Raw genomic sequence first — 27,630 nt, 5'->3', positions numbered from 1 at the left:
ATTCCCCTTTTTTTCTTTCCTTTCTCCTTTTTTGACTATTTTATATTCCCCTGTATACCTAATTTCCCATCTTTATTCATATGGATTCTATGTTGATATATAACTTTATGTCAGTATATGTTGTGTGTATTACCATATATTTCCCCTGCCTGTAATCTTTTACTGACACTATCTGCCTGTCTCCTAAACCCCCATAATGATTTTTACGACACCCCTCCTTCCCCTGCATTCAGACCTCTGTAACACTTTGTCTTTTTAGCCTGTGTTTTAAGATATAATTCCATCAAATTGGTCAGTATTGCTTCAGACTTGAAAAAGGAAGACACTCTTCCGAAAGCTTGTCATCTTATAAATGTATAGTTTAAACATCTTGATTATTCTCTGTTCTATTATTTTCTGTTATTCATGTATTGACATTATTGCACTGCTCAACACATACATGTCTTCCTGTTATGAACCACCCGCACCATACTACTAGGTCCAGTCTGAGTGACAGCACCCATTTGTTATGGAGTGGTCAGCCCCATATGTCTGTCTGTAGTCAAACTTCTGATAGTTGTTCTATATTGTTAGATGCCTAGACTTTTTGATTCCTGTACATATGTCCAAGTGAACTATGAGGTCTGGGGAGGCTGAGCACTGTTCTTAATAGGGGGACTCTGCTACAATAACTCTACCAGACTTGATATATACGGTGAGTTCAGCCATTGTGTGGTCTCACATGACCGAATGATATTTAGGTGGAAATTGTGTTATGATAACACATATACGTTCCAAGCTGCTCTCTAGTCTAGCATTCCAGGTGGGTGCTTGTAGTTTGTTATACTTGGTCAGGTATGAGTCTCTCTTCTCATGGCATAACATTTGTAAACGCACTAGTTGTGGCATACACACAATTAGACTCAGGGTTCTTTTGCCGGACTGTCAGTGTATCGGGTTTTGTTTGTGATCAGCTGTTTTGATGGCGAAGTAAATAGTGATTGCTGTTTTCTGACTATTAGCTACGTGATTCACGTTACTTAAGGAGGAACAGGTGGCTCATCCATTACGTGCTTATTTTTTTGTTTGGGAGTATGGCTCAACTGCCAACTAATGGTAAGTGCTGCACTCCTGCTATTTTACACATACCCAGTGTTCCCTTTTTTTGTGTTTATGTTACATAGTGGGTTTCAATTTGTATGTTCTCTTACCAGGGTTTTAATGTTAGCAACTGCTGTTTGATGTTGTATTTATGTTTAGTTCCAGGACTGGAACATCAGTGCATTATGATGCGATTGTGCTCTGAAGTTTGGTTAGCAGCTGTCATATAATCAACGGTTGTTTATCTCACTCTAATGGGATCACATTTGTGCAGAAAACCAGGTTGTTTATGCATTATATGTTCATTTGTTTTCACAATAGGCATAGTCCTATACCTTTTAATGGCTATATTTTCGGTTATTGCTTGCATATTTTTGTTACATACGGGTTGTGCAACGTAAGTGACGTGTATCAATTGCTCTCATACTTTGAAAGCCAGTGAGGCTTGCAGTAAGGCTGCTGCTAGTAAGTTTCTCAGCCCTTGGCAGGTATGAGCATAGTCTCTAATTTCCGACCACAGATTTATATTGAGTCATGTTTAAATAGAACTAGTATTTTCCCATTCGTAGAGGTCTGCTCTTACTGTATTGTTGACAAACAAAGAATTGTTCCAGTCACTAGTAGTTTAAAAGACCTTTATTTTCTCATAGGCTAGGGTCTTAAGCAAAAAATACAACGTTTCAGGCCTGCTATAGGCCCGTAGTCACTACTGGTGGCTGGAACAATTCTTTGTTTGTCTGGAGTGTCTGCAGGACAAGGCAGATCCTGGGTTCCGAGCCCCACAAGCCACATACACTTTGGTGCTGTCTTCTATATTTTGCTTTGAGGATTTCAATTTACTGTATTGTTGACTGAGATTGATTTGGATGACGATCCTTTTTATATGTTTTTATTTGCGGGTATCGAGACATGAGTAATTGTGTTTTATCTCTGAACAGTTCTGTTTCATCTTATGCATTAGCCAAGAATTCTGAGGATATCTAGCACTAATGAACTTAGGCTTGTATAGCCATTGATATACGGTACGTGACTTGCTACCAGGCGATATCCTATTGTGTTAATTTGTTAGGGAGTTTCCATGTCTGGTCAGTCCGGACGTAGCTAGATATACAGTATGCAGGATTCTCCAATGAGTATGGAAGGTGTATTACTCTGGTTAATCACCTCAGTAATTTGTAAACCTAGTCTCTGTATTATTGCAAGTCTGTGGGATAAGTTTAACCGGATAGGCTGCAATTTGCCTACAGCGTGGCCAATACAGCATGGCAATTAAAAAAGTGGAGGGAGTGAATGCAACAGGAGTGCACCTAAGGCTAGGGGCTCCTGCAACAGACTGGAAGGGGTTAACTGGGTGGTTTGAGAGAAGGGGGGAGGAGGCAAGCTTAGGTGATAGGAACATAGGGGGAGGTAAGAATAGGGACAAGGGAAAGGTAGATTAGGAAAAGAGGTGGCACTTAAGGTGGCAGGTATTATAAGAGGTAGTAACAGGAAGTAAGCCACACTAACATTTTTCTTGTTTCACTCCCACCCACCCTGTATTAGGATCGATAAGAGAGAACGAATCACAATCGGAGAGGTCACAAAAGGAGGAAGAGAGCAAGCAGACGCAGATATGGGCAGGATGCTGGCCAATTGGTTGGATCTTTATAAGACCGCCTGTGTTCCCATAAGGAAAAGAACTAGCTACAGCTGAGGTTAAGCGGGTGAAGCAAATCGGTCTATGCTAGCCAGAGGCGTTAAGAATTCAGCAGCTACTAGGAGCGGATAAATAATAAGGTGGAGAGCGGTGAAAACGGGTCTCGCACGTGGGCGGGGCATCGAGGACGCGGGAGGATCCCGCTGCACATTCGGCTTGGGGCCGTGATCTTGTGGTAGTCTAGCTGCTGGGCAGACTGTGCAGCGGGTTCTCTTGGGCAATTCCTTGTGCCTCACCACGGGGGGGGGGGGGGGTGTGCTTTGTGGTCATCCCCCCGGAAAACATGGACCCATGTTCAATTGAAATGCTTGGGCATTATGTTGATTTGTGGTTTTGAAATTGATTTATGACTCTCGACAGTTTGAATAAAAGTGACCTTTCCATTTTTTATTGGCAAACCATGGTGTTGTGTATTTATTTCAGGTATCAATGGGGAACAGGGGTAGGGAATATGGTAATTATGGTACTGGGTGAAAGTGTTAGGCAAGTAAAGTTAAATTGACCATCTAAGCCTTAGAGCTGCTAGTCCTTTTTGATACTTAAGTTCTGGTAATTTTACAATATTGACTGGCTGAGTGTGCTTGGCCTCTCAGTCAGACAGAGTTACAGTTTATCCAGTAGTGATTTTAAATTAAATTGTATCTAGTGTAGTCATGGTGTTGGGTGTTTTTGTTATCACTGTTTATATTTTGTTAGCTTTTTTCTTTTTTATGCTCCTTTCTAGATACATTTTGTCTTGAAGAAGGCTCGCATAGGAGCCGAAACATTGACAATGATCCTCTACAAATGACATTTTGGTATTGTAAGAATAAATATATTCACAGTCTAAATAAAAATCCTGAGAGTGCCCTTCTTATACACACACACACACATATATATATATATAAAATCAACTAGTGTCCCCAGCTCTATCACTTCAGCTTTACATCTTTGGGTCAATAGAAATGGACACAAATGCAAAAATTGTGTGTTCAGAATATTCAGCTTCTGCATTAAAATGTCCAGTACATTTAAAAATCATATGTAGTCACTAGTAATACTTTAGACCAAACTTAACTATATGTAAGTCATGCTAGCTGAGGGCAGGCCTGAGGCTTTGCTGCAGCCATATTATGTACTTATGAAACGTTTTGGGGACTTGCGGAACAGCCAGCCAGAGCAAACCACACACCTCTGCTGACTGAGCGCACTCATAGATCTGAGCTCACAGTTATGCGCATCATCACAACACAGCAGGTCGTGACAAATATCCTCCCCGACCCTCTTCCCCCCTAACGCTCCCACACACTGTCTAAAGACCAGGCTTCGTCTCACTCTCATCTCATCCCGTAGTCCCGGACCCGGGCTAAGAGCTCCCCTGGCCAGCTATTTTTTTTTTAATCTGTGTTCACTGCTGCTTGCTGTGCCAGGGGAGTTCTTAGCCTGGGACATTTAAGGGTAGTTCCGGGACACGGGACATACAGCGCCAGACCGGGACTGTCCCAGTGATACCGGGGTGGGTGGCAACCCTAAATGTATACGGTTGTTTTACATTTTTAATGTTTTAAATCAAGGTATTCTAAAGCTATAGTTAAATTGTAGCTGATATTTAAAGGGGTATTTTATAGTCACAACGCTAGTATTAAATAGACCAGTATATTTCATATATTAAGCATACTAGTGCTAAGGCAATTACTATTGAGAAAAGAGTCATGCATTCATAATTTTTAGGTCATTTGAGCCACTGTGATATATTATAAAAATTGCATTTATTATTGTGGTTAAATCTCTGGTTGTTGTTGGTTAAGAATTATAAGTTAGTAATCTATATTTTGGCATTGGACTAGTGTTGCTGGCTAAATTGTTCTGGTATAATTCAGGTGTGATTTTAATAAGCGATTCATTTGGAGTTAAGGTAAATTTATAGAAATATTTCATCCATTCATGGGATAAAAGACAATAGCTGTTGAATAGTAATTAATCTAAATTAGCACACCTGTTTACCAATTAATCCAAATATCTCTATAGCCTGCTTTATGTTCTAATATTGTATTGATCAATTGATAGATATACCTGGTTATAAGCGATATTTATTTTACTATATAAATATAATCATTCTGTTTATAGAGATTAACTGATTAGAACTTTGGAAATATTGTTATGTAAATATATAATACTTTGGAGGTTACCACTGAGATAGAGTATAATTAATATTGTAACCTATGTTATATTAAAGTGCCAGTAAACCATAATTTTTTTTTATATAATTCTGCACATAGTGCAGAATTATATAACATTATAATAGCGCAAACATTGTAAAACCAAATTTCCCCTTTGAATTTAAAAAAATAACTGCTGTTTTACAGACCCGCTCTCTGATCTTCTGAGCGGGTCTGTTTTTTTCAAACAGCGCATCGGGCCAGCTGTATAGTCACAGCCCGGCCCGACCGCGCCATAGCACTAAGTGCAGCTCGCTCCTACTGTCTGACAGAGCAGGAGCGAGCTGCACTTAGTGCTATGGCGCGGTCGGGCCGGGCTGTGACTATACAGCTGGCCCGATGCGCTGTTTGAAAAAAACAGACCCGCTCAGAAGATCACAGAGAGCGGGTCTGTAAAACAGCAGTTATTTTTTTAAATTCAAAGGGGAAATTTGGTTTTACAATGTTTGCGCTATTATAATGTTATATAATTCTGCACTATGTGCAGAATTATATAACATTTTTTTTATGGTTTACTGTCCCTTTAACATGTCTTACATAGTAAAAATACTGTTCTCCCACTGTGATATGTAATGTGTCAGTGTGGTCAGGTACCGTGCTCAATATGACAGGTCTCTGGGGGCAGGCGGAAGCTTGTGAGACAGAGGGTGGGAGGCTGGGAGCCGGGAGGGGAACTTACCTATTCCTAATAGCAAGTAACTCTAACTGATGCGCAGATCTGTCTGGCCAGGGATAAAGGTGCAGGTGCACAGCACTTTTGAGGAATCTGATGATGCTGTCAGCCTGTCCGGACCGCTGGGACCAGTCTCTAACTGTAAGCTTGCCTCTCACTGCAGCCGCCAGCAACGCCACGCCCACTCACACTGACAGAGACAGACTAGTGTGTATACACACTATACAGGCGCGGGAAAAAAAGGAAACTACTTCCTCTCGCGATAACTGCCTGTCTCTGAGTGCTCTTACTTCTGCTGCCCAATTCACTGGCGCACTCCACTTTTAACACAATTTTAAAAAATAAATAATTTATTTTTTTATTTTTAAAAGTGCTCCCCACTGCTCTCTATTGCGCCTACTGTGCCCCGGGCCTCTGCCCGGTCTGCCTGCCCCTAGAAACGGTCCTGATCCATTGAGGGCTAGACTAACCCACTATTAGGTATGCTTTGTAAATCAAAACTTTAAAAGGACATGAAACCCACAATTTTTCTTTCACAATTCAGACAGAACATGTGATTTTAAACAACATTCCAATATATTCTATTATCTAAATTGCTTAATTCTCTTGGTATCCTTAGCTGAAAAGAATATATAGGTAGGCTCAGGAGCAGCAATGCATTACTGGGAGCTAGCTGCTGATTGGTGGCTGCATGAAAATGTCTCTTTTCATTGGTTCACCATATGTCTTCAGATAGCTCCCAGCAGTGCATTGCTGCTCCTTCAAAAAAGTATACCAAGAAAATGAAGCAAATTGGATAAAAGAAGTAAACTGGAAAGTTGTTTAAAATCTTATATTCTATTTGTATCATGAAAAATAAGAAAAATAAAAATGTTTGGTTTCATGTCCCTTTAAGCCAATCTGCTAAAGTGATTGCTGTAGCTTTTTGTCACTTGTGGGGACCTGAGAAATTGATAAACAAGGAAGATACATTTCAGAATTATTTAGTGGCTTGAAGATAAAATGTAAAGGCTCATACTACATCCATTTTTCACAGATTTTATACATACAGTATATATATATATATATATATATATATATATATATATATATATGTGTGTGTGTATATGTAGCAAATTCACACTTTTATTAGTTAGTGACAGTATATTTTTTTAATTTTCACTGATGTTTTATACCATTTCTTAATGTGATTGGCTGTGTAGGATGCACCTTTATATCAAGTTTTGCCATTTTATGGATATGTTATAATTAGATTTACTTGATTTGTAGCCTTTACACTTTAAGCTAGTATAGGTAATATATTCACTTTTATTAGTTAGTAATAGTATACTTTTTAGTACTTTTCACCAATATTTTAAACTCCTTAACCTGATTTGTTGTGTAGGAAGCACCTTTATATAAATTTTTGTCATTTGATGGATAAAAATCACTTGATTTATAGGCCTCTATTTATCAAGCCGTCAACCTCAAATACGCTGGAATTCCGCAGCGTAATTGTGGCGAGACTGATTCCCCTTAGTTATCAAAGCCTACAGACCGGCAAAAGTAGAAATCTGTGATGTAACATATGATCCGCCGGTCTCAGTCCGACACAGATCGATGCTTACGTCACTACAGATGTTCCGAATGCAAATTCGGCACTATCTGACTACTTTTGCTAGTTAACAAATTCCTAGCAGGTGCGCTCGCCACTATTCCGGCCCAGCGTACCTGGTTTTCAATCCGCCGCTCTGGAGGTGGCGGATGCCATAGGAATCAAGGGGAACAGTGAAAGCTCATGTTCGCTGCTGCCCGATATCCCATTGATTCCTATGGGAGAATAAAAGTTACGTTTACACCTAACACCCTAACATGTACCCCGAGTCTAAACTCCCCTAATCTGCCGCCACCTACATTATACTTATTAACCCCTATTCTGCCGCTCCCGACACCGACACCACCTACATAAAGTTATTATCCCCTATCCCACCCCTCCCGGAGCCCACCGCAACTAAATAAATGTATTAACCCCTAAACCCCTGGCCTCCCACATCACAAGCACTTACAAAACCTATTAACCCCTAAACCGCCAGCCCCCCACATCGCATAAACTAAATTAAACTATTAACCCCTAAACCTAACAACCCACTAACTTTATATTAAATCATCCCTATCTTATAATAAATTTAAACTTACCTTTAGATTTAAATTAAACTATATTAAAATATTAATTAATCTACCCTAACTTTTATACTACAATTATAATAAACTATATTAAACTAATAATTAGTCTACCCTAACTATTAGACTAAATTACATTAAACTACAAATTAAATTAGCAAGAGAATGTGTATATGGAGGAGCGCTTAAGGTGTGTAGATGCAAATTAATAATATCATAAAAGTAGATAATAAAAAACGTGGCTATGCCAACTTTATTAAAAAATTAACAAATTAAAAACAATAACCATAGATATATGTTGAAATCGGATGTCTCCGATATGTAAAAGGGCTAAAAGAAAAAAAGCATATGGATAGTTGCCACCACAGGGAAAAAAAAAGTCTCTGATATAGATTATAACCAGAATTCAGATTATCATAGGGGCCCCCAGTGGTAAGTCACTAATAACTTAATCATAAACTCTGGTAATAACTGGATGTGTATTACCTTTTCTTCCGAGTACTGTTTCCGACTCAAACAGTTTCCAGGGCTTCATCTCCGTAGAGGCGCGTGCGTGACTGATGACGTCACAGAACGTGGGCGCTGTCTTTGATTTGGGGATCCTATTGGTCAGGACTGTCCTTGTAGCGGAGGGATAGCAGCCGCTTATAGTGCAGAAAGAAAAGACAGTAAAGTATCCGCTCTTAGTGCGAGTTGCACGCAGGATACCTATAATCAAATGGCAATATCGACTTTATGTTGGTGCCTTGTAACAGCCTTGAAAGCAGTCTTTGCAGGTTCAGAATCTTCTGTGGCTGATTTAGACTTTGTGTTCAAAGCTTAATGTCCAAAGCACATCAGGGACAATCTCTGCCTCAGTGTGGTAGAGTATCCTTTTTTGAAGAAAAAATAAAGAAGAGCTGTAACTCTATCATTAATGCGTTTCTCCCTCTTACATGGATTTTACAAGATGAGTCTGCTATGGTCACAGCCTTCCTTTATACATCAAGCCAGACTCCTTATTGGTCAACCAGTCAACGCATTTTGGTCACAAAGAGACCTTTATCAAGACTTGTGGGCCAGACCGCTGCTCCATAACCCTGTCCACCTGCTCTGAGAAGGAATCGCCGCAATTCAACCCGATCGAGTGCGATCGGGTTGATTGACACCCCCCTGCTGGCGGCCCATTGGCCACGAATCTGCAGGGGGCAGCGTTGCACCAGCAGCTCTTGTGAGCTGCTGGTGCAATGCTGAATAAGGAGAGCGTATTGCTCTCCACATTCAGCGAGGTCTTGCGGACCTGATCTGCACTGTCGGATCAGGTCCGCAAGACCTTTGATAAATAGGCCTCTTAGTCATGACATCTAATGTTTACTTGCTATACGTAAAAAAACAGGGATAACAGCGAGTCTGAGAGCTATCGTTATGCTATACAAAGACATATTTTGAAAATATGTGTGGAAAGTGCGAATGAGCGCATGCGTTACCAACACATGAACGCACAAATTCGCCAGCCGATTTAAAGGCTCCTGATTGGATGGGCAAATTGTGCGAATAATGCTATATTGAGCTTGCGTAAAGCTGGTTGCATTGAAGGAAGCCTGGCGGGCGACAGGCTTACTGATTTGTCTAAAAATATAAAAAAGCAATATGACGTCACAGGGGGCTGGAATTAAAACGGATCAGAAGGATTTATAATAAAAAGAATTGTAAGTTATTTTTAATATATTGTATTATATTAAATTAAGTGTATATATTTAATGTGATCCAACAAGACTATTCCTGTAAACGAATAATATGGAGTTTACCATCCCTTTAAGGTGGGGAAAATGTGTTCATCCAATAAGGGTGAATTAGATTGGATCAGTAAACAGGTGTGTGAAAGTGCTAATCTAACAGGATCATGCACATATGTGTATAAAAATAAGTTTGTTTTTAACTTTGTATTAAAGGGCCATGATACCCAAATGTTGAAACACTTGAAAGTGATGCAGCATAGCTGTAAAAAGCTGACTAAAATATATCACCTGAACATCTCTATGTAAAAAAGAAGATATTTTACCTCAAAAATTCCTCAGTAGCCACATCCTATTGTAAAGGACTTCTAAGCAGCAAATCAGTATGTCTGTCCTGGGACAGCTAAGGGAGTGAGCTTTCATGCACACTCATCTTATTTCCCTATTCAGTTTAAGGAAGTTTACTATGAAATCTCATAAGAGTTAAAGGGACATAATACTCATATCCTAAATCACTTTAAAGTGATGCAGTATAACTGTAAAAAGCTGACAGGGAAATTTCTCCTGAGCATCTCTATGTAAAAAAGATGTGTTACCTCACAATTTCCTCAGCTCAGCAGAGTAAGTTCTATGTTAAAAGTTATACTCAGCTGTTGCTCAGCTGCAGGTAAAAAAAAAAAAAAATCATGAGGTCATGAACTCTTACTGTGATCTCATGAGATTTCACTTAACTCTCATGAGATTTCATAGTAAACTTAAACTGAATAGGGAAATAAGATGAGTGTGCACGTAAGCTCACTCCCTTAGCTGTCCCGGGACAGACATACTGATTTGCTGCTTAGAAGTCCTTTACAATGGGATGTGGCTACTGAGGAATTTTTGAGGTAAAATATCTTTCTTTTTTTCATAGAGATATTTTCTAGTCAGCTTTTTACAGCTATGCTGCATCCCTTTTAAGTGTTTCAACATTTGGGTATCATGTCCTTTTAAGTCAAATCTCATGAGATCACAGTAAAAGAGTTCATGACCTCAGCACTGTTGATGCTGATTGGCTGCTGTTCATTTCTTCATTTATTTATTTTTACCTGCAGCTGGGTAGCAGCTGAGTATAACTTTTTACACAGATCTTACTCTGCTGAGCTGAGGAAATTCTTCCTTTTTTACATAGAGATGTTCAGGTGATATTTTCTTGTCAGCTTTTTACAGTTATACTGCATCACTTGCATGTGATATGAGTATTATGTCCCTTTAAGCCTGAGGAAACTTGCCAATAAGACGACTAATTTTATCATATAGCATTACTTGCTCTACATTATTTTATAAATATTGTCTGCACCTTCTTTTTCAACAAATCAATACTGAGCATGTGCAGGGTTCACAGTGTATACATAAATGAGTCTGTGATTCACTGCTGGCTGCCACTTGATACAAGGGGCAGGGAAATGGGAGGAAATTTTAAAATTTGCCAGAAAAACATCTACTGCTCATATGTCTTTTTATTATGCATTTATTGATTATGTAATTATACTTTATTTAATCGTAATTGATTAAGTACAGATAGCTCAGCTATTTATAAGCTTCTTATGAAGGAAGTTGGGGGGGGGGGGGACAGATCATATAGGACCTTCTGAAATATTCATTGTGAGTTAATTCAAATTTGGGACCATTTTTACAATGGTTCCCGGTCTCATTGATTTATTTTTTTACAAAATTTCTCAAGGCACAAAATGAGTTAGACATCTAGTTAAAATCAGCTTCAGAGCACCAAAGCACTACTGGGAACTAGCTGAACACATTTTGAACTCCATTTATTAAGCAGCGGATGCTGCTTTGGAGCCCCATCATTCAGGAAGTTAAGAAGCAGCGGTCATAAGTCCGCTGCTCCTTAACTTGTCCACCACCTTTTAGGTAGAGGACTGAAATCATCCCGATCAGATTGGGATGATTGACGGCCGCCAGTGAGCAGGGGGCGACATTGCGCAAGCATTTCACCAGAAATTCTTGTGCAATGTTAAATGCTGACAGTGTATGGTGTCGGCATTTAGCGAGGTCGAGCGGACAGCGAATCATCTCTGCTCGACTATTGTTAAATCTACCCCTTGGTCTATATATCCATAGTGCACTGCTTGAATACGCTTTTCAACAAAGGATACCAAAAGTTAATTTGAAAACAGAAGTAAACTAAAACACGTGGAACTGCTTTTTCCATAACAAATGACTTATGTCTCTTTTCTGCTCTGTGGTGCTGAGGGCCACACAAAAAACCTTGGAGGGCCAGATGTGGTTTGGGCCAGAAAATAATACATATTAAACCACATTTAGATTACGAATAGAAATATTTATTTTTTCCAATTACCAGACTTGGTAGATTATACTAAAAACCGTAGTTATTAAACACATACCTCCTTCTCGTTGTACTATATGATTCAGGTGAACAATGTCTAGAATAGATTGCAGAGTCTGGTCTTGGTAGCCTTTTTCATGCATGTCATCCACTGAGTCAGGATAGATAACCTGGTCTCTCAGTGTTCCTATTGACATATATGGTCTATAAAATAAGACAAAGAAGGTACAAATATAAAGTAAATTAAATTTGGAGAGACAATAAGCAATACCGAAATTATTCCATAATTAGCAAAATGATCTAAGTTAAATTTGCATTACAAAACAAGCAAATATAATTATATTCAACATTAAATTTTCATGATTCCTATAGAGCATACACTTTTAAATAAGTTTCCAATTTATTTTCATTCACTTTGTTCTCTTGGTATCCTTTGTTGAAAGTCATTCCTGGGTAGGCTCAGGAGCGTCAAAGAAGTACTGGAAGCTAGTTACTGATTGGTGCTTACACATACATGCCTCTTGTCATTGGCTTACCTGATGTGTTCAGCTTGCTTTGATTTTTGTGTAATAGCCTATATCTTTTTAAACCAACAAATATTACCATTCTGATTACAGTATTGTAGTATCTTTCTGAGGGTACTGTGTATACAAACGTATTACAAATTATATAAAACTACCTTAAGGTTGCATGTATGAACTGTATATTGAAATGTAGCCACCAATCAGCAAACGCCACCCAGGTGCTGACCCAAAAATGAGCCGGCTCCTAAGCTTCCATTCCTACTTTTTCAAGAGAACGAAGAAAAAATGATAATTGGAGTAAATTAGAAAGTTACTTAAAATTGCATGTCTGTCTGAATCATGAAAGAAAAATTGTGTTTCATATTCCTTTAAGTAAACGGGAAAGTTATTTAAAATCACATGCTCTGCCTGAATTATTAAATAATATTTTTGGGTTCCATGCCCTGTTAAATTTCCAGTAATGCAAGGAAACCTTTTTTTTTTTAGCTTTGTTGAACTGATAAATACATACTTTTTATTTTAGATTCTATCATAGATGAGAAAAAGAATTCTTTTGATACATAATATTCCCCATGAACTGACCTACTATTATACTGTTAAATCTCTGACCTGAGTGAGATTGGGAAGATGAGCAGGGGAGGAGATTTGAGTAAACCTCTCAACAACTAGCAGCTTGTGTTATTGGTCAAAATATAGAGTAACTATAAGTGGTGCTTATGTAAATTCTGTATTAGTATTTAAATTTATGCTAATATTTTATGTTTTGTATTACTTGATGTTTTTTGTACCTGTGTATTGGGCTACAGAATATACTGGTAATCTATAAAAGGAATAAAAAGAATAAAGGCAGCCCTGGATAAGTATCTATGAAGGAGGGGCTTTTGACCCCAGGACAGGTCAAGTGTCAGAGTTTGGGGTAAGAGAGAGGTTAGGGGGCAGTGTTAAAGGGACAGGCTAGTCAAAAATAAACTATCATGCTTCAGATAGGGCATGCAATTTTAAACAACTTTTCAATTTACTTTTATCATCAAATTTGCTTTGTTCTTTTGGTATTCTTTGTTGAAAGCTAAACTTAGGTAGGCTCATATGCTAATTTTTAAGCCCTTGAAGGCCACCTCATCTCATTTTGACAGTTTTTCACAGCTAGACAGTGTTAGCTCATGTGTGTCATATAGATAACATCCTGCTCACTCCCGTGGAGTTATTTATGAGTTATCACTAATTGGCTGCAAAGGGTGAGTCTGATGGTGCTGGACAAGGGCTGGAGAGTCCGCTCAGCGGGATTGAGCATGAAGGTGATTCCATTGTCCTGAAGGACATTCTCAGTGACTTTGAGGAGGAGGATACGGACAAGGGTTCATATGCAGGACCTGTTATGGCTTGACTGGTGGGCGAACTTGATGCTTTGGTGCAGTTGTTGAGGTGTTTGTCACCACAATCCCAAGGGAGGAGGGGGGTTAGGAAGATCTAGAGTCTCTGGGTCACAGGTGGGGAGGCTCTGGATGCCTGTAGGGTTTTGAGTGGGGACTGGAGTTTTATGGGGTCAGCTGCTTGAATGTCATTGCAGGAGAGCAGGGGGCCTCTAGGTGTGAGGTCTTGAGGTTGGAGCTGGTTCCAGGTTACGGCAAGGCAGGTCCCATTCACTTTTGCTGAGGAAGAGGGAGTCTGATCAATCATCACCTACATGGGCTTGTCTGGACAGGTCCCCTCGAGGTAGGACCAGAGAATGGAGATTGAGTCCTGCAGCAAGGAGGAACGCCGCTGTGGAGGAGAAGATCCCTAGGAAAAGGGAGGTGTGGGGCAGCTGTTGTTCCAGAGAGAGGGGCGGATCAAGCTTCTGGACCTGTGGCAGTGCCTCAGTGAGGTGCTTTTGGGGGGGAAGGGTGTCTTAGTCGCATAGTATGGATGGGAGTCAAAGTGTGTTGCTGCAAGGTTTGAAAGATTTGTTATCTTTGAGAGGTCGCTGATGCTTGGATGGGCTGATGGTGCACTGATGCTTGGCTGAGTTGGAAATGGTTTGACCAAGAACTTGGTTTTATTGGAACTTTTTCCTTTCTTGGTAGTGTTGAGGGTTTGGTTGAATAAGCTTCGGGATAGGAGGGTTACTTTCCATTCTGACAACATGGGGATGGCCCTGGCAATTAATAATTTGTCAGCTTCCTCTCCTCCAGTAGTTGTATAGAGCTGTGCATGTGCCTGGCAAGGCTAATGACAATGCTGATGCTCTTTATCCTTTTCAGTGAGACCGGTTCCAGGCTCTCGACCCCGAGGCGCATTGCCCTGTCAAGTTGTTGAAGGAGGCATTCCTGAGTTGCTAACAGTACATAGAGGGCTTATATTGAGGTATGGTTCAACTGTCATCATGTATTACAGGAGGGTGGCTACCCTTTTTCGGATCAGGGTTTGGTTGTCTCTCTTGGTTTGGTGGATGTGCAAATTTGGCTTTGGCAGATTTCGAAGGCAATGGTACAGCGAAGGTTGTCAGCCTTGTTTTTTTTGTGTCAGTTTATAAGCTGCTGGGACATTACAAAATCCTTTGTGGTGCACATGGCCACGAGGGGTTTGTGTAGGTGTCAGAGGAGGAAGGATGATAGACGCCCTGTGATATTTTCTATCTTAAGGAAGGTAATAGGTGTGAGCATGAGGTGGTTTTGTTTCAAACAGCTTTTATTTATGTGTTTTTTTCAGCTTTTTGCATTTTTGAGGTTGTGGCTGTTAACAAATGGGATAAAGGGATGTGCAGCTGTCTGATGTAGTGATGGATGAGGAGCAGGTTTATATTTTGTTGCATAGGACCAAGATGGACCAGTAGGGGAAGGGTCATCTTATTCAGCTAAGGGCTATAGGTGGGGATTGTTGGTTTATGTTAATAGAGATTCATTGTCCAAATTTTAATTTGTGTCTGTGTTTCATAAGGGAATGGCTGGTTTGGGTTTGCCTGCAGTGGCTTGTATTTGTATTGGGGATGCTACTGAGGCGAGAATGCTAGGCATGAGTAATGCGAGTATTAAGGGATTGAGAGGTGGTTTTCAGGGAGTTTAAATCTGTTTCAGATTGGGCATGTGATTTTTTTCTAATTTACTTTTATCATAAATTTTAAATAAAGAGTGGACTGGAGGGCAGTTTGGGATAGTAAGAAATTGGTCGCCTCTCGCAAAAAGATTAATAGGGTGTTGAGTAGTTTTGTGAGGCAAAAAAGGGGGATCCATTTGACATGTAGAATTTGAAGAGGAGTCTGGCCGCTGTTTCTTTTTGAGGGATAGGATGCATCTTAATAAAGTTGGTATTCATTTGTTCAACTTTAACTTGAAAGAAGGGGTTATAAAAGCCTTGAGGGTTGGCGGGGCTCTGACAAGGGCTGGGCCTTTGGCGGAGTGCTTCCCTTCTGAGAAGTGTGGAGTTTGAAGTGGGTAACTCCTGGCGGTTCAGGAGATTTTTAGCAAATATATTTATGTGGTTGGGTGATAAAATGTATTGTGGTTTTATGGGGAAAGCACTTTTGGGGTTGTTTACAATGACTTGTTATTTATAATGCTCTTGATGTTTATTTGATTTAAGTTTTATAATAAATACGAGCAGTAAACCAAACAAGTGCAAACACCTGTGCTAACCCCTTAACGCTCATGTGTAACTTTTAGCGCTTCACACTGGCCCAAATGTATGACTGTTAACTTTAAGTTTAGGGACACAAGCAAAATTTGCTATTTTTATTCTTACTTGGTTCTATTTAAACACAATACTGTTCTATTTACTATTGAGCTACAAGGAAATTGAATTTATTTTGCTAAACAGATTTCTATTTGGTATACGCAAGTCATAAATTTAGGAAAATATTTTATTGAACACAATAAATTGAAATAAAACTATTTCTTGAAATCAATATCTCGCTTACGTAAGCACTATATGTGCGCTCCACTCAGTAATACCAGTGCACGTAATTAATTGTATTAAAAGTACATCACAATTGCCTGGAAACCAAGTGCTCATGAGAGCCCGCTACCATAGGCTAGCACAGTGCAGGGGGCAATTCACGCAGCATTGGGCAGCAAAAAAATTATATATATGAATATATACATACACTTACCGGCCACTTTATTAGGTACACCTTGCTAGTATCGGGTTGGACCCCCTTTTGCCTTCAGAACTGCCTTAATTCTTCGTGGCATAGATTCATCAAGGTGTTGGAAACATTCCTCAGATATTTTGGTCCATATTGACATGATAGCATTACGCAGTTGCTGCAGATTTGTTGGCTGCACATCCATGATGCGAATCTCCCATTCCACCACATCCCAAAGGTGCTCTATTGGATTGAGATCTGGTGACTGTGGAGGCCATTGGAGTACAGTGAACTCATTGTCATGTTCAAGAAACCAGTTTGAGATGATTTGAGCTTTGTGACATGGTGCATTATCCTGCTGGAAGTATCCATCAGAAGATGGGTACACTGTAGTCATAAAGGGATGGACATGGTCAGCAACAATACTCAGGTAGGCCGTGGCATTTAAACGATGCTCAATTGGTACTAAGGGGCCCAATGTGTGCCAAGAAAATACCCCCCCACAACGTTACACCACCAACACCAGCCTGAACCGTTGATACAAGGCAGGATGGATCCTTGCTTTCATGTTGTTTACGCAAAATTCTGACCCTACCATCTGAATGTTGCAGTAGAGATCGAGACTCATCAGACCAGGCAACGTTTTTCCAATCGTCTATTGTCCAATTTTGTTGAGCCTGTGCGAATTGTAGCCTCAGTTTCATGTTCTTAGCTGACAGGAGTGGCACCCAGTGTGGTCTTCTGCTGCTCTAGGCCATCTGCTTTAAGGTTCGACGTGTTGTACATTCAGAAATGGTATTCTGCATACCTTGGTTGTAAAGAGTGGTTATTTGAGTTACTATTGCCTTTCTATCATCTTGAACCAGTCCGCACATTCTCCTCTGACCTCTGACATAAAAAAGACATTTTCGTCCATACAACTGCCACTCACTGGCTATTTTCTCTTTTTCGGACCATCCTCTGTAAACCCTAGAGATGGTTGTGCTGAAAATCGCAGTAGATCAGCAATTTTTTTAAATACTCAGTCCAGCCCGTCTTGCACCAACAACCATGCCATGTTCAAAGTCACTTAAATCCCCTTTCTTCCCTATTCTTTCTTCCCCTTTCTGATGCTCGGTTTGAACTTCAGCAAGTCATCTTCACCACATCTAGATGCAAAAATTCATTGAGTTGCTGCCATGTGATTGGCTGATTAGCAATTTGTGTTGCCAAGCAATTGAACAGCAATTGAACAGCTGTACCTAATAAAGTGGCCGGTGAGTGTGTATATATATATATATATATATATATATATATATATATATATATATATACATACACATATTAACACATAAATATATATGTATATAAGCATAGTAAAAACACAGTCCCCCATTGACTCCTATGTAAACATAGAAATATAGATATTGATGGCAGATAAGAGCCATAGGCCCAGGAAGTCTGCCTGATATTTCCTAAAAGTATAAACGCATCTAGTTCGTAGGATAGCCTAATTGTTATCCCAGGCATTCTTAAAGGCACTTAAGGTGTCGTTTTTTTCAAACACCTCACATACCCTCACTTTAACCCATTATAACTGCTTTGTGCAGTTTTTTTTTTTTTTTTTTTAAACTATTCTCTTTATTTTGGAGGGAATTAGGACAACTTTTTCTTTTCAACCAGAGGTCAGATCTCTGGTTAATTGAGCTTAGCGCAAAGTGAAACTGCGAGCTTGCAGAAGCTTTAATTAGTCACTTGTAATGAATGTTCAGAACAGCCAATAAGATGTAAGCAGCTCTCATCCTTTTTGCTGATTTGAAATTTTCAGTCAATAGGAATGCAAGGTACCCCAATATACAATGGGTACCTCACATTCAATCTTCAGTGTGCAGAGGACGATTGCATGAAGAGGAGCATCTATGTCGGATGACCGCGCCACCGCTGATCCATCTCCACTCCACGCCGCCTCTGCTCCACGACACCTGGATGAAGATTTTAGATGGTGCTGCCTCTGCTCCGCGAAGATTGAAGATGGAGCCATCTGGAAGAACACCTTCACCGCCGAACTTCAGGAATGGTGAGTGCCTATTTTGGGGTTACTGTTATTTTTTATTTTTTTGGGGTGGGCTTTTTTCTTTAGATTATGGCTTTTTATTTTTTTAATGGGCAGTAAAAGAGCTGATTGCCCTTTTAAGGGCAATGCCCATACAAATGCCCCTTTAGGAGCAATGGGTAGATTAGTTTTTTTATAGCTAGGTCTTTTTTATTTTGGGGGAGTTGGGTGTTGTACTGTTAGGGGGACTTAGTATTTTTTTATGTAAAAGACATGTTAAAGAGACATAAAACAAGTTGGGATAGAGATAAAATATAATAATATGTACTTTAATTTCTTTACCTGCAAATTTATACTGCAGTGGCTTGCCATTAACCCTTTCTTTTTAGTTTCGGAATTGTAAAGCTATAACTCCCCCCACACATTTCCTTCTATAGCTGTATCTATATCTATTGTTGTTTTGGTAGAATGCAAAAATGCATAGGGATTATCTGCTGGAGCATGCTAGAAGCTGTGAACTCAGTTAAAATGCAATGCCTGTGTCTAAACACTGATAAGGGGGGTGGAGTTGGCTTCTCCAGGCAGCTTAGCTGTGTCATTCATTTTGCTTATGTTTGAAAATTATTTTAAAATACTTGCCAGCAATATTTAAACAATTTTTTATGCAAACTATTTTTAATTAATTAGCCCTTTTAGGATATCCACAGATCTCAACCTGTTTTATGTCCCTTTAAATTTAGGGCAATGCCCTACAAAAGGCCCTTTTAAGGGCTATTGGTAGTTTAGTGTTAGTTTAGGATTTTTTTTATTTTTGGGTGGATTTTTTTGTTTTTATAGCGGTATTAAATTAGGTTTATTTTTTTATTTTGGATAATTTTGTTTATTTTCTTTGTAATCTTAGCTTTTTAATTTTTTTCGTAATCTTAGGTTTTTTAATTTAATCTTAGTTTTTTTATTTTTATGTAATCTTGGGTTTTTTATTTTCATGTAAAGATAGGATTTTTATTTTGTGTAATTTTAAAATATTTTTTAAGGTAGTCTTTTAATATTTTATGTAATTGTAGTTTAATTGGGGGTTAATTTAGGGGGTGTTAGATTAAGGGGCTTAGTTATTAGATTGATACCTTGCGTCGTGGGGGGTTGGTGGTTTATGGGTTAATAGGTTAATTAGGTAGATTGCCTTGTAGGGGGTTGGCGGTTTAGGGGTTAATAGGGTAATTAGGTACTTTGCTTTGTGGATGGCTGGCGGATTAGGGGTTAATAGTGTTAATAGGTACTTTGCGATATGGGGGGTTGGCGGTTTAAGGGTTAATACTTTTAATAGTAGTTGCGTTGTGGATGGCGGATTAGGGGTTAATAACGAGTCGTGTCGGTATTGCTATACCACAAGCATTTTAGCCTGTAACGTAACGTCCATTCCGCACTCAAAAAATGACGTTTTTTGCGTGGGGTTTTCATAGCGCCGGTATTACAGGTTGTACGGTCCGGCTAAAATGTTTGCGTTACAGCCTATACCGACACGATCCATACAGAGCAGATGTTGTTTCACAAAACTCATAACTAAACTGTTAAAAAGTACACTAGCACCCATAAACTACCTATTAACCCCTAAACTGCCACCCTCCCGCATCGCAAACACTACTTAAAACTTATTATTAACCCCTAATCCGCTGCTCCCTGACATCGCCGCCACTATAATAAAGTTATTAACCCCTAAACCTCCGTCCTCCCAGATAGCCGCCACTAAATAAACCTATTAACCCCTAAGCCTCTGGCCTTCCACATTGCCGCCACTAAATAAACCTATTAACCCCTAAACCGTTGGCCCCCCACATCACAAAACACTAAATTAAACTATTAACCCCTAAAACTAACACCCCCCTAACTTTAAGTTACAATATAACTATCTTAAAATAAATAAAAACTTACCTGTGAAAAAAAATTAACGTAACATTAAACTATAAATTAACCTAACCTTACTATTCTAATAAAATAAAAAATACTACCAATTAAAAAAATCTAAATTACAAATGTAAAAAAACCTAACACTACGAAAAAATTAAAAAATTAAAAATTACAAAAAATAATAAACACTAAATTACGAAAAATAAAAAACACTAAGCGTACAAAAAATAATAAACAAAATTATCAAATATAAAAACAATTACACCTAATCTAATAGCCCTATAAAAATAAAAAAGTCCCACAAAATAAAAACACCCCTAGCCTACAATAAACTAAAATAAAGACAGCAAGAGAACGAAGAAAAATTTATAATAGGAGTAAATGAGAAAGTTGCTTAAAATGTCATGCTCTATCTGAATCATAAAAGAAAAAAATTGGGTTCAGTATCCCTTTAATTAGGCGATAAGCCTGCCCAGAGGGCAGTCTATGTTTAAAAAAAAAAACAAGCTAAAGTTACAAAAAAATAAAAAAGTAAAATTACAGAAAAAAATGAACAAAACTATCCAAAATAAAAAATTTAAACCTAAACTAATACCCCTATAAAATAAAAAATCCCACCCCAAAATAAAAACACCCCCTAATCTAATACTAAATTGCCAATAGCCCTTAAAAGGGCCTTTTGTAGGGCATAGCCCTAAGTTAAACAGCTTTTTTACTTACAAAAAATACTAATTACCTCCTAACAGTAAAACCCCCCACCCAGCCAACTCCCCCAAAACAAAAAACCTAACACTCAAAAAACCTAAGCTATCCATTGTCCCTAAAGGGGCATTTTTATGGGCATTGCCCTTAACCCTTTGAGTGCTAATGGCGGCTCTGAGCCATCACAGAGTTTCTCATTTTGGTGCTAAAGAGCTGTCATGAGCACTCTCCCAACTTGAGGGAGATCTGGGGGCTCCCACCCACTCCTACCCCAGCTATCGGGCCTGCATAGTGACAGGCATCACCGGGGATTCACGTGATGCGTGGTGACGTCACGCGCAATAACGTGATGACGTCACCGTGCAACTTTATTTATACTTAACAATGTTAAGTATAGGAGCAGGGGGCATGCTGCTTAGAAGCCTGTATCTCAGGCATCTAAGCAGCTATAGACCCCCAAGACCCACTGTTGGAAAGGTAATCGCCTAACTTTCCCAACAGTGTAAGTCTTGGGGGTCTGAAAAAAAAAAAGTTTGTTTTTACAAGTATACAAGTCATATCTCAGGTCTAAGCATCATAACAATACAGTAAAGAATAATCTTAATTGCTAAACTTCTCTGTTCTTCAATTTAAATTTTTGAAAATTGTTGTGTCATCAAAGCCATCTAGGTCTATTAAAAGGCCCTAATTCTCATACCTACGTGGATGACACTTAGTACATACAAAGATAGTGTCAGATAACGTTGTGTAAGGTAAACTAAAGAAAAATAAGGTTACTTCATCGCAAAGTTTAGGCATCACATTAAGTACAGTAGGATACTATTAATAAGTTTTTTGGAGTGGAACATATTCTAGTAAAGCTATCAATCATATGTATATGCCCACAAACTAAGGGCACCTAGTCAAATACAATAGACATCCTAAATGTGTAAATAACGAGGCACATAAGTGCAGACACTATAACTTTTCCGGTTGTTAAGGGCCTGAAGAGCTTATCAACTTATGTACAGAGGAAAGCTTTGGCTAGGGCTCTTCAGACTGGGCAAAGACTACGGTACTCTGCCGATAAGGTAATGCGGAGGATAAATACTTATCCCTTACCGCATAGAAGGGGAGGGGGGGGGGAGTGGAGAGAAGACTGGCATTCTATTTTCCCCCAACCGCCAATCTTTGTAATAAATAAGTGAACATTCTGATGAAATCTAACTGTAAATAGTTACTCGAAACTTAGCGGAGGTCATGTAAAAATTGGTACCTGCAGTAGTGGGCTTTCCAGGGATATTTGAAAGTTATGTTATATCTAATATAGTCTGGCTGCATGTAAACAGCAGTCTATACATGGGGAGTAAATAGCTTTCTTCAGTAAATACATAATAAAGGACAGGAACATATAGTAGTGCAGCATATCATGCAGGCAAGTAAGCACTTAATACTACTATCTTAAGTCTTCAATAGTTCTACACACAATATCAGCAGTAAGAAGAATCAGCTACACAATCTGCACCTCCTCCAATACTATTCTTCATAAGTATAGATTCATTGTTTTCAATACAAGTACAGTTATGCAGGGAGTCCAAGCACTGAACTCAAAACAATAGCATAATAACCACCCCCTGAAACAGGAACATCCACATACTTGAAGCACATGTACATGGGGATCCGTCTCCTATTATTTAGGGTATATATTCAATGAAATATTATTCTAGTAGCTAGGAAGATCCGCGGCTGGGGGATAGTTTAAAAACATGCACCTTCCTGGATTAAATTTAACGAAGGCCGCAACCAGCCTCAGAATACTAGTTGTGTGGGATAAATAATCATAGACAATGGAACCTGATTCAGATTAACACCCCATGGATAAAGGTTTCTGCAAGTACTATATATTTATAAGCTATTGGGGTTACCGAAAAGGAAGTGAGTTAGTCAGATATTTTTTCCCTAGAGCAAAGCTCATTCCTCCCCTAACAAGATGTAAATAAACTGCAACAAAAAAGTGGGAGTGGGATAAAATGACATACATTAGCAGGTACTTTCCTAGCATAGAGTTCCCAATAGTGAAGAACATAATCCACTGAGAACAAGGCACATAAAAATGGAAAACATGGTAACAGTAAACAATATAATTATATAGCATAAGAGCATAATCTGGGCAACTGAGCAAATTCAGTGTGGAAGTCCAAATATCAGGCCCCAGGGCCTTCATAACAAGCTGCAACGAGCATCATAGCATATTATTTGGGAACCACAGCAATATACATAGAGAGAGTGTCTCATCAACGGCAATCCCCTCAGACAACAACACATCCCCAAAGTTATAACCCATCACTTATCCAATGCCTGCCCAGGGTCCCTGGGAAGCATGATGCCATAGTGCTCTAACTTGGAGAATCTGTAGGATCCGCCAGCTCTCACAGCCATCTAGTCGGAACGAGTGTGTACAGTCCAACCTCACAGGCACTCTGAGAGCTGGACGAGCCGGTGGCTGAGGGAAGTCTGCGTGGAGAGCTGTGAGGATCGTATTGCGTTGCAATACCGGAATCTCTGTGACTATCATCACGCAGTCCTCCTCCTCCTTGGGATAAGCTGCTTGTGGCCGCAAATGCATGCTAGTTGAGAGAGACGCAGTCCCAGGGTCTGTGCCTGTTGGCATCAGCAGAAAAGGAGGAACTGCAAGGGCCATGTTGCTCCACAGTTCTTGCACCACCATGAGGCCGTCACTATTCATGCGCATTGCTTGAGACATATAAATAAGGGCATCAAGTCTCTTGCATAGCTTTCTCCCATGCTCTTCCAAGAGATCTCTGACAGCGGAGTACGATATTTGCGATTCCATAGTGGCTCGTGCTGTGACACACCTCAGGCGTTAAAAGGTCCACAAGTTTAAAGATCTGTTAGGTGGTTCAGAGTGTAGTGAGCAATATCCCAGCCGGGTGCAATAACATGCCAAGATGGCGCCGCTTGATGATACGGCCCAGTCCTAAACAGATTTCAGCTCAGCATAGATCAAAAAGTTATTAAGCACTTATCAGCATATCCAGGACTGCACCTAGTATGATTATTCAGTAGTTCAGCATTTCTCTTTTTGGGGTATATCCACAGTGTTAGGCTTTCTTAGATGCTATATTAACAGAGCTCCCAGATAGTGCGACCGGCTCAGTTGCTGGCCAGCCCCGCACCCCAGTTAATTTTTTTTTTTAACAAATAAAAAAATAAAAAATATAAATTAAAAAATCTTAGCACCCAGGTGGGAAAGTGCTTTGCACTCAAAGGGTTAAAAGGGCAATCAGCTCATTTACAGCCCATTAAAACCCTAATCTTAAAAATAAAAAAAAACCCTCAAAAATAAAAAAAAATCCTAAAACTAAGCCCCAAATAGGTATTTACCATTCCTAAAGTCCGATGGTGAAGGTCTTCTTCCAGGCGGCTCCATCATCTTCTATCTTCATCCGTAGCGAAGGCGGCGTGGAGCGGAGGTGCGGAGCGGTCTTCCCCGATGCGCAAATCCGGATCGGCAGTTCTCAGCAGCGGTTCTCAATGGCGGTCTTCAGCGCGGCGATCCTCAGCGGCATGGAGGCTCCTCTTTATCTGATCTCCGGCGTACACTGAAAATTTAATGCAAGGTACCGCATTCAATTTGGGGTAACTTGCATTCCTTTTGGCTGAAATTTTGATATTAGCCAATAGGATTAGATCTACTAAAATCCTATTGGCTGTTCAAATCAGCCAATAAGATTTCAGTATCTCTCATCCTTTTGGCTGATTTCAAAATTTCAGCCAATAGGAATGCAAGGAACCCCAATAAATATGGGGTATCTTGCATTCAATCTTCAGTGTACGACAGATGATCGCATGAAGAGAAGACTCCTCGCTGAGGGCCCCCGCCGCTGAAGACCGCCGCTGAGGACCGCCACTGAGAATCGTCACTGAGGATCCGTGCATCGGGGAAGCCAGCTCCACACCGCCTTTTCTCCTGATGAAGATACAAGATGATGGAGCCGTCTGGAAGAAGACCTTCTCCGCCGGACTTCAGGAGCGGTGAGTACCTATTTGGGGCTTAGTTTTACGATGTTTTTTTATTTTTCTATTTTATTTTTATTTTTAAGATTAGGGATTTAATGGGCTGTAAAAGAGCTGATTACCCTTTTAAGGACAGTAGAAGAGCTGAATGCCATTTTAAGGGCAATGCCCATACAAATGCCCCTTTAGGGGCAATGGGTAGTTTAGGTTTTTTTTAGTGTTAGGTTTTTTTTATTTTCGGGGTTTGGTGGGTGGGGGTTTTTACTGTTAGGGGGGCATAGTATTTTTTAAATGTAAAAGATCTGTTTAACTTAAGGCAATGCCCTACAAAAGGCCCTTTTAAGGGCTATTGGTAGTTTAGTTTAGATTAGGGGGTGTTTTTATTTGGGGGGGGGGGCTTTTTTATTTTCATAGGGATTAGGTTTCATTTTTCTTATTTTTGATAATTTTGTTTATTTTTCCCCCTCTAATTTTAGAGGTTTTTTATTTTTTGTAATTTTAGATATTTTTTTTTGTAATTTAATGTTATGTTTTATTTAAGTGTAACTTAGTACTGGGGTTAATTTAGGGGGTGTTAGGTTAGGGGGATTGGTAATTAAATTAGTTATTTGTGTTGTGGGGGGTTGGCGGTTTAGGAGTTAATATGTTAATTAGGTTTATTGCGATGTGGGGGTTTGGTGGTTTAGGGATCAATAGGTTAATTAGGTTTATTAGGATGTGGGGGGTTGGAGGTTTAGGCGTTAATAGGTTAATTAGGTTTATTGCGATGTGGGAGTTTGTCAGTTTAGGGGTCAATAGGTTAATTAAGTTTATTGGGATGTGGGGGGTTGGAGGTTTCGGGGTTAATAGGTTAATTATGTTTATTGCAATGTGTGGGGTTGGCGGTTAAGTGGTTAATATTTTAAGTATGTTATTTGCGGATTAGGGGTTAATTACTTTATAAATTTTGCATTGTTGGCGGTTTCCCAGGATTTTTTTTATTTTTATAGGGGTATTAGTTTAGGTTTAAACTTTTTTTATTTTGGATAGATTTGCTGATTTTTTTTCTGTTATTTTACTTTTTTATTTTCTGTAACGTTAGCTTGGGGGTTTGTATTTTTTAAACATATACTGCCCTCTGGGCAGGCTTATTGCCTAGTTAATTCATTAGTGAAAAGCTGTCGAATAGGAATAGACAGAAGCAATTATCTACCCAGAGTGTTAAAACAAGAGAAAAACAAAATTTATACTTACCTGATAAATGTATTTATTTCTTGACACGATGAGTCCACGGAGCATCTAATTACTAATGGGAATATCACTCCTGCCCAGCAGGAAGCGGCAAAGAGCACCCCAGCAAAGCTGTTAAATATCACCTCCCTTCCCTCCCACCCCAGTCATTCGACTGAAGTAAAGGAGAGAAAGGAAGTAACAAGGTGCAGAGGTGTCTGAAGTTTATAACATTCTAACACCCTAAAGAACAGGGCGGGCCGTGGACTCATCGTGTCAAGAAATAAATACATTTATCAGGAAAGCATAAATTTTGTTTTCTTTCTAATGACACAATGAGTCCACGGATCATCTAATTACTAATGGGAATCAATACCCAAGCCAGAGTACACAGATGATAAGGGTGGGACAAGACAGGGAACCTAAACAGAAGGCACCACTGCTTGAAGAACCTTTCTCCCAAAAGCGGCCTCAGCTGAGGCAAAAGTGTCAAATTTATAGAATTTTTAAAAAGTTTGAAGAGAGGACCAAGTTGCAGCCTTGCAAATCTTTTCCACAGAAGCTTCATTGTTGAATGCCCATAAGGAAGCAACAGCTCTCGTGGAATGAGCCGTAACTCTCTCTGGAGGTTGCTGTCCAGCAGTTTCATAGGCAAAACGTATGATACTCTTCAGCCACAAGGAAAGAGAAGTAGCCGTAGCTTTCTGTCCCTTACGTTTTCCAGAGAAAACTACAAACAAGGCAGAAGACTGACGAAAATCCTTAGTCACTTGTAAATACAATTTTAGTGCATGTACCACGTCCAGATTGTGCAGAAGTCGTTCCTTCTGAGAAGAAGGATTAGGACATAAAGAAGGAACAACAATCTCCTCATTAATGTTCCGGTCAAAAAGTACTTTAGGGAGAAACCCTAATTTAGTACGTAAAACTACCTTATCCGAATGAAAAATAAGGTAAGGAGAGTCATACTTTAATGCCGAGAGCTCTGACACTCTACGAGCAAATGAAATAGCAGCAAGAAACAAAACTTTACAAGATAACAACATAATATCTAAGGAATGCATAGGCTCAAATGGAGCCCCTTGAAGAACCTTAAGAACTAAATTTAGACTCCAGGGAGGAGTAACTGGTTTGAACACAGACCTGATCCTGACAAAGGCCTGACAAAACGATTGCACGTCTGATACATCCGCCAGACATTTATGTAACAAAATAAACAAGGCAGATATTTGACCCTTTAGGGAACTTGCGGATAAGCCCTTCTCCAAACCTTCTTGGAGAAATGACAGAATTCTAGGAATCCTAACTCTACTCC

The 27,630-nt window shown here is 39.5% G+C and overlaps 1 protein-coding gene and 1 long non-coding RNA gene across 2 annotated transcripts in view; one reads left to right on the top strand and one right to left on the bottom strand.

The window, feature by feature from the left end:
• The window catches only part of LOC128662704 (uncharacterized), a 14,091-nt gene extending 11,235 nt beyond the window's left edge, over positions 1–2,856 (top strand). Inside the window, exon 3 of the long non-coding RNA XR_008402806.1 lies at positions 2,623–2,856. This is a non-coding gene — a long non-coding RNA (uncharacterized LOC128662704). The remainder of the gene's footprint in view (positions 1–2,622) is intronic.
• ABCD2 (ATP binding cassette subfamily D member 2) overlaps positions 1–27,630 on the bottom strand; it is a 184,653-nt gene that overhangs the window by 36,317 nt on the left and 120,706 nt on the right. Inside the window, exon 7 of the mRNA XM_053716594.1 lies at positions 11,925–12,070. Coding sequence (XP_053572569.1) covers positions 11,925–12,070 — 146 coding nt within the window. The remainder of the gene's footprint in view (positions 1–11,924; positions 12,071–27,630) is intronic.

The sequence above is a fragment of the Bombina bombina genome, chromosome 6 (assembly GCF_027579735.1).
Source record: "Bombina bombina isolate aBomBom1 chromosome 6, aBomBom1.pri, whole genome shotgun sequence".
NCBI classification, from domain to species: Eukaryota; Metazoa; Chordata; class Amphibia; order Anura; family Bombinatoridae; genus Bombina; species Bombina bombina.
Note: the sequence above shows the minus strand (reverse complement) of the source record. Positions and strands in the feature narration are given on the sequence as shown.